This window comes from Pyxicephalus adspersus, chromosome 5 (genome assembly GCF_032062135.1).
Source record: "Pyxicephalus adspersus chromosome 5, UCB_Pads_2.0, whole genome shotgun sequence".
Classification (NCBI taxonomy): domain Eukaryota; kingdom Metazoa; phylum Chordata; class Amphibia; order Anura; family Pyxicephalidae; genus Pyxicephalus; species Pyxicephalus adspersus.
Window position 1 is genome coordinate 26,958,264 of NC_092862.1, and position 19,726 is coordinate 26,977,989.

Consider the following 19,726-nt stretch of genomic DNA (forward strand, 5'->3'; position numbering starts at 1 on the left):
ACCGATTGACTGGTGCCCATTCTTTGTTTCATTCCATTGACACCAGAAGTGCTCCTCACAACCACATGCCAACAGGAATGTTCCCTGCTGTATACTACAACAACACATATCTGCCAGTTTTCATTGCAAATGGTGGGGAGTGCCCCTGGTTGTCACTTGATAAAGCAGTTGCCTTAGTGGTTAGCACTCTGGCCTTTGCAGCTCTGGGTCTCAGGTTTGATTCTTGGCCAGGACTCTATTTGCATGGAGTTTGTATGTTTTCATTATATTTGCTGGGTTTCCTCTGGGTACGCTGGTTTCTTCCCACATTCCAAAAACCTGCAATTTGGTTAGCTGGTTTCATGGTAGAGACATTAGATTGTGAGCCCCTTTGAGGGACAGCTGGTGAAATGACTATGGACTTTGTACAGTGCTGGGTAATATGATTACGCTATATAAATACAATGTTGCAGCTCTGTGTGATATGATATAATTACTGTTTTTTAATAATAATATTAATAATGATATTAAAATAGGGTGTGCCACTGGCTAAATGTTGAATTTACTGCTCAAAGTCCAGTTTAATGATCAATATCAGGAAAATATTGATTGTCTACCTAGTTGTTCTCCCATCAATCCAGTACATGGCTGGGTTGATATATTTTAATGCGGCACCAATGTAATGGCACCCCATCGCACCTTGCCAGTAGATAGTTGTACACAGAAGCTATCCAGGCTTCCATTATTCCTTTATACAACTTTCACAGTACTGACACTGTAAAGAACAATGAATGGGCCAAGTCACATTCTGCTATTGTTTAAAGAATAGTTTAATTGTTACATTTTTTTGTAATATTTACAAATTGCTCAATGCTCAAGGACCTGCAAACAAACTTTGGCAGCACCATAGTTGAGAAAGGCTGCGCCAGGGGGTTGATTTTTAAAAATTACAAAAAAAAAACTGTAATGAAGTTAAAATGAGTAAAAAATTAATCAGAAGTCCAATAGAATATTGATTATTTCCCAATTGGGTAACATAGTGCTTAGTATATGTGTAATAGAATTGCTCTCAAATAACGCCATCTAGGAGCAAACAAAGAGAATTACATTGGTGGATACAAAGTATGGTGAACAAGCATGGTTTATTATTTTAGATTTTTCTTTAACACTTTAGCAGGAATATCATAATTTGTACATTTACATTTTATGACAGTAAGGTTTATATTGCAAAGTATAACTTCCTCAATAAACATTTGAGGCTTTCTTATTTAGCCTTAGAAGCTGCACCAAGTCAGATAAGAGGCTGTGTTATTCTCCAGGTTCCTGCTTCACCCTTTTTTAATACCGTAATTGAATTTTAATTCCTTTCATTAGGCTCAGCATAATGAGGATATTACCTGCATTTGCAAACTGCATCATGACTCCTACCTGACTGCCTTCCAGGAGTTGGATTACTGCTTGCATCAGGGTTTAGAGAGGAAGACTCATGCAGGATATTGTGATATTTGCAGGAAGCTATCCACAGCACCCTGCCATTCATCCACTAGCTACTGTATAATCTGTCCGCTTTACCATGGGGAGGAGAGGCACAAAGTATTGATATGATCATCTGTTTTATATTATGAAAAATGCAACTCGAAAATGTCTGATTCCTATAACTGAAACATAAAAAGTCAGGGACTGAGCTTGAAACAATAGCAGATATAATTATACAATTACAATGCAGATTTAAGCAGATACATTTATGTGTGTGTTAGTAGTGCTGGTGGTAAGGGTATTAGATTTTTTTAAATGGAGAGATTGTAGCCAATTTTCTAATTCCCTTATGCATTATAGGTTAACCCATAATATTTAATAATCACTTTTTTTCTGCACAGATGAAGACAATCAGAAAAATATTTTGGAATTCACGTACAAATCTTTCAATGAGTTAAATCACCATATAGCTGCACTATACAGCACAGCAGAATGTGGCTGTGTTTAATAAATAATAGGAGGCAATCTGACTTGTAATGTTTCTACAGAATAGGGATGTAATTGTTTATTTTGGTCCTGTGTCTCTGAGAAATGCATTCAGCAATCCAGACAACGTTCCGACATTCCTGTTCTTTCAGTTTTACATAAGCGTAGAAGACACCGAAGTGGAACTGATTGTTGAACGCCAGCACATTCATTTTCACCTTTTTAAAAAAAAGAAATATGGGTTGTAAATTATGTGTATAAAGAAGTACCTTAAAAACCCTCCTAATAGTAAATTAAATAAAAAACATGGAGGTCAATTTATAAAGCAGTGAATCTAATATTCACTGAAATATTCTCTGATTGAGAATCCTTCTCTTAGATTGTAAGCTCTTTCAGGCACGGTCCTCTCCTCCTCCTGTGTCATTGTTTGTGTCCATCAGTCATTTGGAACCCCTATTTATTGTACAGTGTTGTGTAATATGTTGGCCCTTTCTAATAATAATACCGTTTATTAACAATAATCTTACAGGTCTATGTATTTCATTGGCAGTAATTTATTCTTCCCCAGGTAAAGTTTTAGTGAAAGTCTTATTTACTACTTCATAAATACAACCCATGGTGTCTGTGTGCAATATACTCTATAGAAGCAATTGTGCAGGTTTATAAATATTATTATTACACAGTATTTTTTATAGCACCATCATAATATGCAGCGCTGTACAAGGTCCATAGTCGTGTCACTAACTGTCCCTCAAAGGAGCTCTTAATCTAATGTCCCTACTATAGTCATATGTCATTAATGTAGTCTAAGGTCAATTTAGGGAAAAGGTAATTAACCTCACTGCATGTTTTTAGAATTTGGGAGGAAACTGGATTACCCGGAGGAAAACCCACACAGACACGGTGAGAACCTGCAAACTCCATGCAGATAGTGTCCTGGCTGGGATACGAACCTGGGACCTAGCACTGCAAAGGCCAGAGCGCTAACCCCTGAGCCACCATGCTATTTAATTTTATTTATATTACGCATATTGTATGCTTTACAACAGTCATGTCACTGACTGTCCCTCAAAGGCACTCACAATCTAATGTCCCTACTAGTGTTGATGTTCGAATTCGGGTTGTCCCTATATTCGACCCGAATATGGCTGTTCGAATTCGGGTATACCCGAACCGAATTTTGCTGCATTCGACAGCAAAAATTCGGGAGGAAAAAAAAAAAAAAAGAGCAATCAGCGGAGCTTTATGCTGACAGCTCTGCTCCCCTGATCCTGGAGCCAATACGAGGGCAATAGAGGTTGAATGGAAATACTATGTTCATTCATACCTCTACTGCTCTGTGATTGGTCTATTTCTCAGCCAATCACAGAGCAGTAGAGGTATGAATGGACATAGTATTTCCATTCATTGCCCTCCTATTGCCTGCGGTTACAGCTAATTGAAGGTACCTGCTTTCAATTAACTGTGACCGCACAGTTCCATGATTCATAATGTCATTGTAGGATAACCTGTAAGAAATAAAAAAAAAAACAAGTTTAAAATAAAAAACAGATACGAAATAAATAATTTAAGAAAAAAAAAAGTTAAATTACACAAACACACACATTAATAAAATAATTTTAAATTAAAGCCTTGTCCTATTTTTTACTTATATTTTAACCCTTTCAGGGAATGAGTAAGGGGATTTATGTACCCCTGTACTCATTCCCCAGGGTGGGGCGGTGGAGATCTGGGAGTCTCCTTATTAAAGGGGGCTTCCAGATTCCAAAATCCTGCTAAAAATGTTTATAAAAGCCCCCATTGTTTTCAATGAAAGCTTTCATAAAAGGTTAAAAACGCTTGAAAAAGCCTCCATTGAGTTCAATGGAAGCATTTTCCTGCGTTTATCCAGCGTTTTAGTTTTTTAAATGTTGCAAGCAACGTTTAAGATAACGGTCAAAAACGTGCCTGAAGGAAACGTCCTGGTGTAGATTAGCCCATGGGAATGCAGTCCGTGTAGACTAAAGCTGCATACACACGTCCAATAATTATCGTTAGAAACAACTGATGAACAACCGATTGGCCAAAAAAAGGGACCAAGGACACCGACGAACGAGGATTGTCGTTAGAAAATGAATGACCGCCACGGTGGATCTGATTGGCCGACGATCTTTCACTATCTATCATGTGTACGGTCGTTCAGTGATCGTGCATGTTTCTGTGGTACACTTTCTCCTTTACATGTCCCTCCCTGCATCGTTCAAACGATTGTATCTAGCGTGTGGACAGTGTTGGTGGATTATATATGAACGATCATATTGTTACAGCATGTACAGAATTGTGTACAATATGATTGTTCAAGTATAATCGTGCATAATCGTTGATCGGTCGTAATCGTTCATTTTCTAACAATAATTATTGGAAGTGTGTACCTAGCTTTAGCCTAAAATGGATTTGACATGTGCTCTTTAATCTTCATGTGAAGTCCAGAGGTATGCAATAGTGTTATGTATCTTTTTATAATGTATCTTTTCATGTATCCTTTTATAATGTATCTTTTTATGTATCCTTTTATAATGTATCTTTTTACATCTGTTTGGAGGCTGTAGAAGCTCTACACAGTGCTGAAACAAACGCAAATTTTTCTCCCATTGACTTTAATGGGATTCGAATTCGACCACCCAAATTTTTTTGCTATATTCGGCCGAATAGCTGTCGAATCGATTAGTGAGCTATTCGACCAACACTAGTCCCTACCATACTCATATGTCATTACTAAGGTCAATTTGGGGGAAGCCAACCAACCTAACTGAATGTTTATGGAATGTGGAAAGGGTACCTGGAGGAAACCCATTCAAATACAGGCTATAAGACTATGCAATAAGAAGTGATGTCGAGTAACTCAAAGCATCCAATCAGATTTCACTTACTTCATGCTCAAAAAACTTGTCTTCCAATGTCTTCTCTCCAGATGATGTTCCAACTCCTTCAAACAAAGCTCTGTACTCCTGCAAAAGAAAACCAAAGTTTGATCATGCATTAGATCATATGCTGCCAGTTGAAGAATTTTGTGCTAACTGCTATTGGAAGAAAACTGCTCACTGCCTATGTTTCAGACACATTACTGAGATCTGCTATACCACTTCAATGTTTCTCTTATGTCTCGTTGATACCAAAAGAATCATACCAATCAAAATAATTCTTTAGGTATAATTTGGCTAACCAGACCCTGGTCTAAAAGCTAAACCTTGTTCACAACCATGCTAAGCTTTGACCAAGTCGACAATGTGAGCCAAGCAATAAGAAAATAGGTTCACTGGTAATTTAGAAACTATACTGATTGCTATAACAGTACACAGTAAGGAACATGCATTAATAAAAGTGTATGGTCTTACAGCATAATATTCAGCTATGCTTTTCACTTGCTCGTAGTCATCAGCGTTGGCGAGCAGTCGCAACCCTTCTGGGTACAGCTTTCCACATGTTGGGTACAGGGTCTCTCTGTCTTCCTTGTTAAGCTCAGTGCCAAAAGAGTTTATAGTGATTATAAATGCTCGCCTATCTGCTTCAAACTAGAAAAGAGAATAGGTAAAATATATGTTTAATATTAGGCATAGTCAAAATACAAATGTCAGAACAAAAAATTGTTACATTGCAAGCACCAAAGATACCCCTGCTGTAATATATACATCTGTGTCCTCAATAGGCCAGCTTCTCAGAAATAATAAAAATGACCTTTCATAGTTCTATTTGCTTATGTGGCACTATGGAAGCACACAACATATCAATCTTTTATTTGTATTAAAATGATTTTTAATTAAATAAATGCAAAAATGCAATTTTATGGAAGCATTGTACTAAGGATATCTGTTTCATTGAATTACCACAATGGCAGGTCAACAATATATAGGAAGGCCATTGAATTACATTCTTTAAAGTAGTTTTGTGAAGACATCTAGTGTTGAGAAGCTAAAATTACATGTCTTTGGGGTAAAAAAGTATGAAATGTAATAAACATGCATCAGTGAAATCTCTAATATAAGACCACCTCTGCTGAAAGCTGATATTTTAGCAAAGCGTGAGTTGATGCACCCCATTAATGAGACATGAAGGCTAGAAATGCCATATCTATTCAACTATAACAAAATCAAATGTTGATGTCACACTCCCTACTAAATTCTGATTCACATTCAAGATATTGGCTATAAATAAACAGCTGATAATATCATTGGCTGGTGTTGCAGTAGGAAACAGCAAATTTTCAAAGCAGGACCAGCCACCATGGGAATTTTTGCATTTGTATCTGACTGCAAAGAGACCACAATAGGAAAAGTTCCCATAGCATTAGAAGATCCAATGTTCTTTCTTTGAGTCATACCAAGTTTGCTTTGACAAGTACAACAATTCAAATCTTTTCCTTTACAGATTATACACAGTGGGCAGGTAGCTCTTCGTTTGGTTTTCCATTTTCAATAATCAGACAAGACCCTATTGTAATGGTTATTTAGTCATTTAAATTCCAGTGCTGACCCTATTATTATAATAAATAATAAACAGTATGTATATAGCACAAACATATTGCGCAGTGCTGTACATTAAATAGGGGTTGCAAATGAGAGACAGGTAGTGCACAATAGGAGGGGGGGGGGGGGCTAGAACCAATGTTCTTATGTATAATATCCAATATATATTGACCACTGATGAACCATAAGTGTGTGAAATATATTCCTCTGTATGCTTGTACTTTATCAGCCAACCAGCCACCAGGAATCATCATTGTATGTGATTTCCTTATTAACATCCAAGGCATACCGATGCTGCAATGCATAAAATCATCTTCTCTGGCCTGCTGTAACATTTCCCCATCCCCAGTCTTATGTTACTTCTTATAATTTAAAATCACAGAGTTTGATTTAAAAAAAAAAAAGTTCCCTTAGTGCTCTGTGTACTGGGTTACCATCTAGATGACCTCCGATTTAATCTAGTTTCATGACACTGACCCACCTAGGAGATTCAGCACAGAGCTGGCATCCATGCTGCCCTTGCCACGCATGAATAATAAATCCATTTATATAGGCATTACTTGTGTTCTCCCTTGAAAAACAACGTGTTGATGAATAAACAATTGAAATCTGCCTAGAACTTACATAATTATGCTACATAATTAGAACTCCCACAGGTTACCTTTTTGCAGATGACTAAAGCTGCGTACACACGGCAAATTTTTCTCGCCCGATAATCGGTATCGGCCAATTATCGGGCGAAAATCTGCCGTGTGTTCATGCATCCTGCAGTCTTTTCTCGTTGGAAAGGATCGTGAAAGATCCTTTCCAACGAGAAAAATTGCAGGTGTGTACGCAGCTTAAGAAAGTTGGTTGTGTGCTATTTGAGTATTGACCTGGATATCATCTGCAACTTACCTACTGGATTTACCTTCAAGTATATGGAACAGACAAGGAAAATTAAGTTTTACCGGTGGTGCTCCATAATACCACGTCCTATAATGTTGCCACAGGCACAGACGCACAAATGCCATATGGTACAAATATACATGCCACAACATGATTCAGAGATATCTTCATTAATGTTTATGTATATTATAAAGTTGGGCTATTTTTCACTGCTCTGTATATACACAGGTTTATACCTCAAGGATTGGACTCATAATTTCTTCGGTAGTGCCTCCAAGACGTTTGCAGAACTTGTAAAATGCTTCTAGATAAGACTGGAAAAGAAAAAGGAATATTATATTGTTACAGTAAAAATGGTGTTGTCCCTGAACATTATTGATCATTGTAGCAGTGACATATTAGATTCATAGAACCTGATTTATTAACGTTCTCCAAGGCTGGAGAGGATACACTTTCATCAGTGAAGCTGGGTGATCCAACAAAACTGGAATGGATTACTTTGACCAGATCCATTCCAGGATTGCTGGATCACCCAGCTTTACTGATAAAAGTGTATCCCATCCAGCCTTGGAGAGCTTTAATAACTCAGGCCCATAGTTAGTGTACAATTTACCCCTTGTATTGGTTATCTGTGTAGGTGGTGAGGCCCTGTCCTGTGCCGAAGGAACCCTTGGAAAGTTCAGTAGGGATCACTGGTTGAGAAGGGTTATTCTAGATCAGCCTGTCTTGACCTTTATACCTTAGGGGGACTCTTGGGATAACTTTCAGGTCTTTAGGGAACCCCTACTATAATAACTATATCCACAGTTCACAGTACTATAGCATGGTGGCCAGTGAGAAGAATGTCTCTTACATTGATGGCCAGTGGGAAGAATGTCACCCTTACAGATAGCCAAAAAGATCATTGGTGTCATGTAAACTGACCAGAGAGGCACAAACTACTTGCGGCTCAAGAAACTCTTAGCCACCTCTGGAGGAACCCTGGTTGAGAATCAATGTTTTAGATCCTTTTAACCAGCTGCAGGCAGCTGGGGTATAGCTATACGGCAGGATATAAACATTGTCTCTTGACAAAGGCACCAGACAAAGTTAAAAACATCACCATAGAACTAAATGTAGAAGGTAATGCATCATTTAGTAGCAATGGTTCCTCCAGGGGTTGCTAGGGGTTCCTTGAACAATGAGCAGTTTGTGCCTCCCAGGTCAGTTACCACTGACACCAATTAAATCTTTTGGCTATTTGTAAGGGTGACATTCTTCCCACTGGCCAGCAATTTAAGAGACATTCTTCTCACTGGCCACCATGCTATAGTACTGTGAACTGTGGATATAGTTATTATAGTAGGGGTTCCCTAAAGACCTGAAAGTTATCCCAAGAGTCCCCCTAAGGTATAAAGGTCAAGACAGGCTGATCTAGAATTCTTCCCAATAACCACTAAGCCTATGGCACAGTTTGTTCATCCAGGGGATTCATTTAGAAGTCAATCATATCAAAGCATCACAGAATGAGTATGGCGTTTTGATGATGTGATACAAGTCAGTAATATAATTTGTCAATACAAGTCCATTTGCAAGCCACATCATTGAATTTTGAAGGACATACCTTGTATAGTTTATTACGCATAATTTCAATATTCATCTCATCCATGTCATTTTCCGACAAGCAGTCTTGAAAAAATTCAGCTACAATAAAAACATAACATGTTATCACATAAAAAATCTAATAATATTTATTATGACATTACCTGTCATCTGGTTGTTCATATCACCAATGTCTACTGCATATGAGCATCAAACATGGCATTAGTCTAACTCACACTGACAAGGTTGGGACCCTTTTAGCTCTATGATTCCTGAGGGTTGTTAAATGCACATGGCTGAGGACAGTAATAAAATGTACCTTGGTGGCAACCAGACAGGAAATTGCCTTTTACTGGCGTAGACCGGATGTTCCAAACTTTTTTGATATTGTAGATTGGATTAATATGCAGAAACTATATGTAAAAATGTTTGCTGGTAATATTATGTTACATAGACAATTTTATGACCGATGGTCTGCATGATTAACTCTTTTGAAATGTACAATACAGTTTGATATTTGTTAATATTATTCTTGGGTTCCATTGCTTGTTTGTATGTTTGTTGGTTGACTGGTACTAGTTATATTCCAAAATTCTCTGCCTTTTTTGTTCATTTACTGATTATTTTTTAATATTATATTTTGTTAAGTTACTTTTTGAATGGGCTGCCAACCACTATATATGACTTTTTAATGGCATGTTTATTATTTTTTTCCACATCACTGTGCACATATGTTCCAATACCTGTTGCTTGTGGTGTGCTAAATCAAATGCCCTTCATAGTACATTGGGTATTTGCGTTGATGTGCCATATTAGAGTGGTGAGTGTAAATCCAGCTTCAAGCCTTGACATTGGACAGCACCTGCACCTCAAGTGTGTTTAGCACCTGGGAGTACCGTTTATCACATTTTATTATTATTGGGGCTAACAGCTGCCTCTCAGATAGCTGAGGTCACATGATCCCTGGCTACCAGTTAGTTTTCCAAAAAGCAGTGAGATTAAAGTATTAGAAAAGATGTCTCTATATTTATTGATTGAACTCATATTTAAAAGCATATTTATATCATATTTGAAATATTACATAAATCTTTATTTTACAAATTAGTATAAAGCAGTGCTGCCCAACCTTTTAGATGTCACGGACCACTAAATTTACAAACTCCAGACTGTGCACGCGTGGCGAGTCGTATGTCACTCAAGAGTGAAAAAACTTTCATCATAGTGACATCATGATGCCAGAACCTGCCCACTTTCTCATCGCAGGTCTGAGCCTGTCCAGTGACACAACCTGCCCACCCTCCTGGTCCGCGGCTCTGACCGGTGCGTCCCCCCAAGTGGGGTCCTTCTCTAAACCACAATTTTGGGGACCGTTGGCATAGAATACAGGGTGCTTTCCTGCTTAGGTGTATACAGAACATGCCGGGCTCTCTAATAAGACTTAATAGGATCTCTGATCTTGTATAGGAAGTAGTATAGACACAATCATTAGTAGAGGAGGAGTGGCTGCCCCTTGTTTAAATCATTCATCTAAACCTGATAGCTAGAGTCGCTTAGTTTGAGATCCTGCTAAAGATCTCTAAATACTTTGGCATAGTATAAAACCAGCTAATTGAAACACTGTTGTATAGGTCTTATGTTTGCTGCAAAAGGGTTAAAAACGTGTTTAGTCAATATTTCATATTATTCTAACTGTAAAAATGTTGAAAAATAATACATAATAATACAGAAATAAAAATGGAGAAATACTATTTATTGAATGTAATCTATTATACTACACATAACTATAAAAAAAACAAAAAAATATTTAAACACCATTTAAAGGTTTTACACTTCTTACCAAGAGGTGTGTCCACTATAATGGCATTGTAAAGTTCTACAGGAGTCTGTGCAATGTTCACTGCTTCCATCTGCTCAAAGCTGCCCAGCGGATGACACTTGGGAACCAGCTCAGATATTGGCCTTTGGTGTAAGGTTCCTGTTATCAGCAAGATGATGTTATCAATCATGTAGCTGTACCTGTAGTAAGAAAAAGAAAAAGATTGAGAGTGAATGAAACAATATTTACCTTGCAATAGAAATAACTGGTTACTTCGAGCAACTGCTTTAATGGAAAAGGAAAATCTACATAAATTGTAGTCATTTGTACAATGCCTGCCTAAGCGCATCTTTATTTCTGATTTCAGTTGGGCTGTTGATTCTGAAATCTATTCTGGATTACAAAATTCTTTAAATGTGTGCTTTTTAAGTGAACAGTGTTATAATTCATATCATTTTGGGTATAATTTTGTTACCAACCTGACTTAAGGACCTTTTGGACGCATTAGGCTTAGTTCACAAGTAGGTATAAGCGTCTGGCATTCTTGCGATAATTTCCCCGAAGTTCCGACGGTTCCACAAAATTTCGTCGAAACTTCGGGAAACCATCGGAAATCACTATAGGAGGATTATCACAGCTTAATTCATAAAGACAGCCGTGGGAATCTTCCCGTCAGTGAGGGATCCCCGGGAACTACAGGTCAGAAAGATAGCAAGCCCTCATTCTAACCTGTAGTGCCTGGGGATCTCTTATTGAGAGGAGGATTCCCACAGCTCCATTCATAAATTCAGCCGTAATACTCCTCCTCTCAGACAACAGCTGCAACAGCTGCTGTAGTATAAGATCCTGGATAGAGTTTCTGTGTTCTTGGATAGAGAAACTCTATCCAAGAACACATACAACTAGTAGAGGGCTGCAAGAGCAATCAGGGGAGCGGAGCTGATAGCTCCGCTCCCCTGATTGGTCTTGCAGGTCCCAAAAATTTGGTCTCGCTGGTCGAATTTACTAAGGCCATTCTCACCTACATGTTTGATAAGCGATAACGGCCCAATTCGCTGCAAGACTGAATTTAAAAAACTGTGCTCGCTTATCCCTTTTCACAAGGCTCAAACACCAAGATAGGATAAATTTGGATACAATTTGTTAGCATTTACAGTCATTCAGTTGAAAATAAAGATTTCTTATGTTCAAGCTTTGCATATTGAACCTATTATGTTGAGTGCAAAAATGACTATTTGTTATCCCCTAATGATATTTTCTAAGCTAATCTGAGGGCCAACAGATGAGGTCTTTCTGTAGGAGATATCTTGAAAGCCCCCCTTCATTAGCACTATTAGTGGCAAGGAAGAGTATATAATAAAATATTTATTAAAGACCAGAGGGCTTATTCAGTCTGTATATCATGAAACACATTGGATTCTGGTTATTTGTGACACTTGGAGCTCTATTTATAAAACAAGGAATTTGATATTCCCTCCAACATTCCCTGGTGAAAATCAATTATTACCACTGAAACACCTGGACCTAGAAGATTCCCACAAGGGAATGTTTAAGGGAATGCATGATTCCCTGTTTTATAAATAGAGCCCTTTGAGTGACTTGTTTTGGCAGGTTTAGTGTTCTGGCAGTCTGTCTGCACACTGTCCCCTAGTAAATGAGGTTCATGTTCACTTGATTTAACTTGGCTGCAGCTCACTTTCAAGTAACTCGAGTTCACTTAACCTTGTCTTACCTCACGTTATAGTTTAGTAAACTGAGAGTATGTATTTTTGTTTTGTATCTGTTTGTTTAGCATAAGCCTAAGAGGAATAACTCTTCTGTGCCTTGTCTAGCCCTTTCTTTCTGCAATATTATTTATCATTTTGATCCAAATTTCTTACGTAATGAAATCCAGGAAGGTGGCCAGTGGCTCAAAAGCATGATTCCTAAAGTAGTGGAACTCTGCCATAAGCTTCTCTTTTAGCTTTCCATCAATGGTGGATACTGTGAGTTGACCGGTCTCATTGGCCAAAAAGTTTCCATAGTCTGTGGACTGCAAATGTAATTTCAAGTCTAAAAATAAAAGATGTATAAATTGTTAGATTAAAGTAAGTAATTAATCAGGGATACAAACATTTAAAAATATATAGATATAAAAAAAGTATTCTTGTAAACAGAAAAAATAAATGATGGCCACTCTCCTTAGTAAAATCAAAAATGTAGGTTGCTTTATTAAAAACACTGCTGGGTAAATCCACACATTCAGATGATTATATGTCCAAATTTCTCCAGATCTAACTCCTGTCCACTGATGTGTTTTACTCTTAACAGGTGCTTAGCCATAGATTTTGCACAATATTAATAACAATCAGTAAGAGCTTTAAACCAAGCAACCACTGACCTGTCTAGCTGCTTTTAATGTGATGTTATTCAATCTCAAAGATCCTAGATTTTTATAATAAAATGCAATGTCCTCTTCTTCATGTCATACTTTGACAAAAAGACTCTAAAATACATTTCCACTCTAAATAATTCACATTGCATTCTCTTGTGCTACGCAGTCATCAATGGATATTATAAAGGCAGAATGGAACATATATGGTGAGCTTGAAAGAACTGAAACTTGCAAGATCTCAAAGTTCAGCAATGACAGCCTACAGTATGTAATTGTTCAGTGCAAGTTTCCTTTAAGCTGAGACAATGGGCATTGCAATATTTTAGTTTTTCCAAGAAATAAGCAGAAAGAAGGACGCTTTATTTTCCAGGTAATGAATGTGTTATGAAAGACGTCTTTTATGACTTCTAAACTTAGTGACCACATGACAGAGATTGTGATGTATTGACTCATTCATTGTCTCTGGAAGGTTGAATCTCCAGCTGAAATCTTTTTTTACTGGTCTATGGTTGACCAGTTAATGATTACCAGAGTGTGCTATTTAAACCTTACTGAAGACTGGCCATTACTAGAAATATACAGATTTTTCAGGAACCCAAGAGAACACTGACTGTGTATGTCAATTAGAATAATTTGAGCATAATTATGTGAATTTAGGATGATTATGAGGAAAATAACACCTCTAGCAATATGAATTGTGTGATCGCTCGTAGCAACGGGTCAGAAGACAGCAGTGAATAAGACAGCAGACTTCAAAGTTGCAGTTGAAAACAGGTTCCTGTCCGTCTATTTATTAGCACTTTAACAAACAAAAGAAATGGCTTGGCTGAGCAGCTACATACCATTACTGAGATAGACCCTCTCTGACTAGCAGTAAAGAAGTTTAAAGCAAAAGCAATCCAAGGGAGTCTTTAGATAACAAAACAGGCATGTTTCACTCACATGTAATTGTTGCTGGTGCAAGGCCCAGTTCTGTTCCCCCCCACAGCTCTGGGAACTCACTGAGCTGCCTCCTAAGCACCCTCCCACTTGCAACACAGTGCTGATCCTCTTCCATCAGCCTCTTGCTGATCACTCTCCCAGCCTGGATCCATCTTGCTCTCTCAGCCTGGAATCCACTGTGGCTCTCTCCCAGCCTGGAATCCACTCTGGCTCTCTCCCAGCCTGGAATCCACTCTGGCTCTCTCTCAGCCTGGATCCCTCTGGCTCTCTCCAGCCTCTGACTGCTCACTTTCAGCCTGGATCCCTCTTGCTGAATACTTCTTCCTCACCTTACACCTGAGTGCAGGTGCATATTAACCCAGTCAGGATTGGGTTGGGCCAAGGAACCCACCCTTTCACTCCCTTGGCCGGCTCCAGGGCCCTATAGAACCTGGTTTCTTTCCCAGGAAACCTGTCCAAACCTATTAACTCTCTATTCCCTGGAGCCTTTATTACACTTTCCTGACACTTTTCTACCCTTTCTAGGGACACTCTGTCACAGTATGTATATAATTATTAAAATCATTACAGTCACAAAACTGTACGTTTTAGCAACCATCTTCCTATAAGTGTATATATGCAATACTTAGATTGTAAGCTCTTCTGGGCAGGGTCCCCTCCTCCTCCTCTGTCATTGTATCTGTCTGTCATTTGCAACCCCTATTTAATGTACAATGCTACGTAATATGTTGGCGCTTTATAAATACTGTTTTTTATTATTATTAATAATAATAATAATAATAATAATAACAATAACAATAGCATATTTTTTGCATGTTGCTTACCTGTTTAAATGTATAAATATCACTTGTATAAACATCTGAAAGCTCTGAAACTTCTGTTGTGAGCTACCATCTTGCATATTTCTCAAATAGACTCAGACCTGTAGTATACCCCAGCAACTACATAAAACATTATCTATGGAGATGAGGGACAGAGATGGGCCAGCAGAGAGAATAATTAGACATTCCTAGTGGAGAGGGCTATAATGTGCAAGGAGGGGATTGACACTACTGGGAGGGATATATAAAATAGAAAATTGATGCTCCTGGAGTGGTCAAATTTTCTAGAGAATTTGTAAATCAATAAACATAATTCAATGATATGCAATAAGCATTTAGGCAATTTATATGTCCTGCTAAAAATGTGCAATGCATTATAAACCAAATATTTTTTTTAAATATTACACCACATTGCATCAATTGCTCACATTGCATTGTATGGCAATGAGTGCACAGGGATGCTAATAAAAATAAATGGCATCGCAACACATTGTAATGTGTTTTATGATTTTTCATATGTTGCCGTAGTGGATTTTACCACACTTAACCACATTGTATTCAGTGTGGGCAGGCCCCAAGGCACACATAATTATTATTTTTCTCAGATTGGTATCCTCATAGCTCACGCCGATAGTGGGTATGGCTTAATTGCACCACTTTCATATTATGCTCAAGTACAAGCTGCCGCAATGTGCTCCTGTCTACACTATTTATGGAATTTGGCATTGGTCATAGGTTGGTACTTATTACCATAATACTTCACCTTTTCTAAACTGGGAAGCTTGTACATATGTTCAAATTCCGGGAATAGTAATAGATTAGAACTCTTCCCAGTGACAGGAATAACTTCTACAGTGGACACAACATGGGTTAGCAACCTTAACCACATACCTATATCTTGGCCTGGGAATTGCAACCCTCCATGCATCCATGATAAGCTGCAGACTCCATGAAATACAGATATAGTTTAAGCAACACAGTTACCCTTCCATGTGCCTATCTAACAGATATTATAAACCTTTTATTTACCATCTGCAAACATGAATGTACCAATCTTCCAAACATGTTGTTGCTGTCCATGACCACATTAGAAAGACTTTACATATAGATAAATAAATAAATGTCAAAGTACTAAACTACACATTGTTGATAAATCTGAAATCGAATTGGTCGCTACAGGCTATAGCACAATTGCTATTTTTGTAAAAAATCCTTAATTTGTCTTATAACATCATTATTATCATCTTCCACCTGAAACTTCTCCCACAATAATGATTTTGTCTGATCAAAGTTTGTATAAGTAATCCACATGGAACAGACAATAATATTATCAAGGGAAGGTCATTCAGATGAGAAGGCGAGTCAGGTATTCTTCAGATACAGCCAAGCTATGCTGAACAGTACCAGCATAAACTGCCTGAGTTCAGAGTGATGTTTGTCCTCACACAGGACACACCGACTGTTGCCAAAACACAGGAAAGGTCACAGTGGCAGAGATGCCTGGGAGTAGCAACAGAGCTGATGCACAACGTTCTGTGTCATTAGGCAGGAACATTCATTGGAAAATACAGAAGACCATCCATGCTCTATGGCTGTGTAACATATCACCAAATACAACACTAAAAGTTATTAAAGGGGTTCCATCAATTGTTTCCTAGGGCAACCTGGTCTCAGATACTAATCGAGTCATCTACTCATTGTCCATGCTTTTTTAATTGTTTAGAGTTTCAGTACTCAATACTGTCCTTGAGAACCCCACAAATCTGCAACACAGTCACTACACTCATAGGCCATGAGCATTGCATATGTAATGAGCTAATATTTAAGTCCTATGTTAAGAGTCAACTAAGGGCCTCATTTTTACAAGGTGTTGAAAATTGAGATAAAGTGATCACTGATTTTTACTAAAGTGAACCTATATGCATTTAAAAAAAAAATTGTAAAAAATAAAATGGCAGACTATTCATCACGATTGGATGTTTAAAAAGTAGTCAAATACTTCCAAGTAAGAAATAACATGACAATAGAGATAAATGTATCTTTTTTTTTATTTCAATCTGAATTCAGATTTAAATAAATCAACATTTTTAATTTAAAATAATTATTATTAATTTAAATTGGGCCTAGGTTCTATTCATTTCCCTTCATCTAATTTAAATTGGACCTTTTAGTAGGTTTACAGGTAAATCTACATTGATAAACTCAAGACATGTCTCTATAGTTGTATTTTTATTTTTAAAAGTTTATCTTTAGATTCGTTTTACACCAGGAATAGTGTGGCAACATTCTGCCATGGGCTTAATCACAATGAGGAACCATTTTTGCATGCAACTGTCTACTACTATGGCAGAGTGTGGTGGGGTTCCCAAATGAGACAAGTTGCTACTTGAAGAGCTACACCATGGTCACATCTGTAAGCGCAGTAAAACTACTTACCCGTGAAGCACCCAAGAGCTGCCAGTCTTATGGTTTCACAAAAGAACCTTTAAACATCCTTAAATCCAGTGACTTTGCCTAGATGAAGGTTATGTCATCAGACTTGGACTGAATATGGTCAGGTCAGGTCAAAAATTGGAAGTTGGGATTGGTATTATTTTAATGAGGCATAATACACTTATCAATGACATGTATAGTACAGCTCAGCCAAACCAGCAACCAGACAGTAAAAGCTGTCATCCTTCGGCAGTACACAGCTGTCACTGTCTGGCAGCCTGCTATGTCATTGACAGATTGGGATCAAGAAATTCAAAGTACGGATCCAAGGTTGGAAAAGCTCTTATCCAAGTTGGAATACACTCCGATTGAAACATTGCAACCATGACTATTCACAATGTGGGAATCTGTATTTGGGCCTAATATGGTGTAGACATTTGTGAATGTAGCCAAGTTTGCACATACACCATGACACAGATGATTGTGTCGTCTGTGAGCTGGCATTTTAGTTCAGGAAAGAGCTGCTGGCCAAATATGATGCCTGAAACAAAAGATAAGAAGATGAAGGCCTTATGAATGGAAGCTCTGTTAGTAACTTTAGGTGTAACCCCAAACACATTGCTTAAAGGTTATTACTGGGGAAAAACGGGCTCCTGCTTACCCCCTCCCCACACCAACCAGATCACCAACCTGTATGTACAGGTCCCTTAACAAGGCTGATCCAGCACCCCTTATGCACTCACACAGGCTGGACCCCTCCTTTTATGAGGGACCCGATTACCGGCCAGCTAATAGGAAGTGTACACATATCGTAGACTAACCTTATAAGCCACTCTTCCCACTTTCAGTGAAACTATAGTTTGAGCATATCAGGTACAGTAACTGGGTCACTGTAAGGGAAACACATAGCCTTAAACTAATTGGCCACAATTTGTCTGTTGCCAGACCACCATGACTGTCTGAGACTTTAATGTAAAAGGAACAGGACTGCCCTCAGGAGTGGCACAAGGGGTTCTTTGGTACCAGGTCCTGATTGAAAGAGCTTGACGTTTGCAGTGAACTTTTATACATAATAGAAGGGGGTCCGGAAGTTTACATAGTATGGGGCCCATACATTTCTGATTGAAGCCCAGAGGGGGAGACCCCCTCCAAGCCATCTGTGATCCATACTTTGCCTACTACAAGTACTACTTGTTTATTTAGACTAAAAAACAAATATTTTTTGGTTATCGTTGTTGTGATGTGATATGATCTATGAAACATCAAAATGCATTGCAGTGCATAAGAATAATATCACAAGATCCATTCCAGATTTGCTGGATCACCCAGCTTCACTGATGAAAGTTTATTCGCTCCAGCCTTGGACAGCTTTAATAAATCAGGCCCAATGTGCTCAAGTGTTTGGGACTGTGTACACCAAAATCATAAGGTGAAAAGAATGAAATATATCTCTATAATGCATGTTATCAAGACCCTATAGCATACATTAGGGCATAGTGTAAAGTATGTTTTTTTTTAAATGATAACTGAAAATACATATAGAAGCCTAATACCAAAGGTTATTCTATCAAATACCAACTCTATATATAATTGATTAGAACATTGGCCCACCTATTTACCTCCCACCTCTCATATTTGGTTAGTAGGGCTTCCCGTCAGGTGGAATGCCAAAAACATTGCAGGGTGACGCCCAAAGGGCCAATCCAAGAAAAATATCTAGGGCACAATTATTAGATTATAAATTAGGAGAGAATTATAATAAAGAGAGAATTAGCTTTCCCAAAAAGCACATCAACAAAAGTATCAGTGTAACAAAATATTGATCATCCTGTTCCAGGTTTTAGAGCAATAAAAAAATAAATAAAATGTAAATAAAACTTTTACCCTCCAGGGTTTCACACTGTGCCAAGTTGATGTAGTCGGCAGCTTTCAGGATTCCACCTTTAAATCCTCGTACCAATCCTTCCAGGTAGCCACTGTCCACGTTGAAATAGAACTCGGAGGCAGGCATGGCTGCTTGGGTCCCTGGTTCTCTCTATTCTGTAAATGCTATATCTCATACACTCCGTCCTCTAACAGGCAATTATTTCCAGCAGGTCACAGGCTGGGGCTTTCTGGAGACTCTGTTCCTCTTTCATTGCTTTTTAAACAGAACTCTTTTGTTTATTATGGAAACATGAGTCTCAGAACTGCAAAAAACCTGCTGTGACTACAGCAGAGGTGAGAAGGTGTGGTATATACATCAGTAGTAATATCAGATATACAAGCTGTGTGTTGTACTGTTTACAGAATGGGAGAAAAAACTTTGAATAAAGATATTATAAAATAATAATCCTCCTGCGACAGCATGAGAAAAAACTATACCCTAGGGATAGATGCACTGTAATGCAACTGCATGCCTTGGTGTTGGTGGGCTCTAAGGCTATGT

At 38.0% G+C, this 19,726-nt stretch overlaps 1 protein-coding gene across 1 annotated transcript; it reads right to left on the reverse strand.

Annotated features, from left to right (window-relative positions):
• Window positions 1-1,102: 1,102 nt before the first annotated feature.
• On the reverse strand, window positions 1,103-19,372 carry ATP6V0D2 (ATPase H+ transporting V0 subunit d2). The gene is made up of 8 exons (XM_072410970.1): window positions 19,183-19,372; window positions 12,609-12,780; window positions 10,750-10,928; window positions 8,935-9,014; window positions 7,568-7,645; window positions 5,316-5,492; window positions 4,851-4,928; window positions 1,103-2,159 (listed from the first exon to the last, which is right to left on the reverse strand). Exons 1-8 carry the CDS (start codon window positions 19,307-19,309, stop codon window positions 1,998-2,000), a joined length of 1,053 nt encoding a protein of 350 aa, XP_072267071.1. The 5' UTR covers window positions 19,310-19,372; the 3' UTR covers window positions 1,103-1,997.
• Between the last annotated feature and the right edge of the window lie 354 nt (window positions 19,373-19,726).